Raw genomic sequence first — 710 nt, forward strand, 5'->3', positions numbered from 1 at the left:
GTTTTGTACACCGTGTCCTTGCACTTGCTTAGGATCAAACCAGGAGTACCGTGGTGGCATCATCTTTGTGATTACTCCGTTTAGAGATTTTGCATGTACAGTAGTTTATGATTTTTTTGGCTTGGAGCAGAGAACCATTTGCAGATTCACCAAAAGTAGCTCAAGCCCGCAGCCCAAGCGTCTGCAATCTAGCCATGTCATCTGGTGTCACTGTCGACGATGAAGTCATTACGCAGCTCGAGGAATTCAAACTAAAACGCGCCCCTAACGACCACCGCTACATCATCTACAAGATCGTCGACGATACGACGATTGTGATCGACTCAACAGGCCCCAGATCGGAGTCGTACGAGGATTTGGCTAAGAAGCTGACCCAAGTCACTACTGACTGCCGATATGCGCTCGTGGACTACGATGTGACCATGAAGGACGGCCGCTCTAACAGCAAGATGATTTTCATTTCATGGTCGCCGGACACGGCCCGAATCAAGAGCAAGATGCTCTATGCATCTTCGAAGCAAGCCATCAAGCGCGCTCTCACAGGCATCGGCATCTTTCTCACGGCCACCGACGCCTCGGAATTGTCAAGCGAGTACATCGACAACAACATTTCAATGTTCCTGTAGAAAGTGGTGGTAGCTTCGGTTTGAAGAGAGTATTTCAGCTTGATCTCTGCCAAATAAATGGCACGTGGTTGCTGTAAAACCTGA

At 48.7% G+C, this 710-nt stretch overlaps 1 protein-coding gene across 1 annotated transcript; it reads left to right on the forward strand.

Moving 5' to 3' along the window:
• Positions 1-149: 149 nt before the first annotated feature.
• Positions 150-710, forward strand: PPTG_14181 (hypothetical protein). The gene has a single exon (XM_008911170.1). It carries the CDS (start codon positions 195-197, stop codon positions 624-626), a length of 432 nt encoding a protein of 143 aa, XP_008909418.1. The 5' UTR covers positions 150-194; the 3' UTR covers positions 627-710.

Source organism: Phytophthora parasitica (assembly GCF_000247585.1).
Source record: "Phytophthora parasitica INRA-310 unplaced genomic scaffold supercont2.40, whole genome shotgun sequence".
Lineage (NCBI taxonomy): Eukaryota > Oomycota > Peronosporomycetes > Peronosporales > Peronosporaceae > Phytophthora > Phytophthora nicotianae.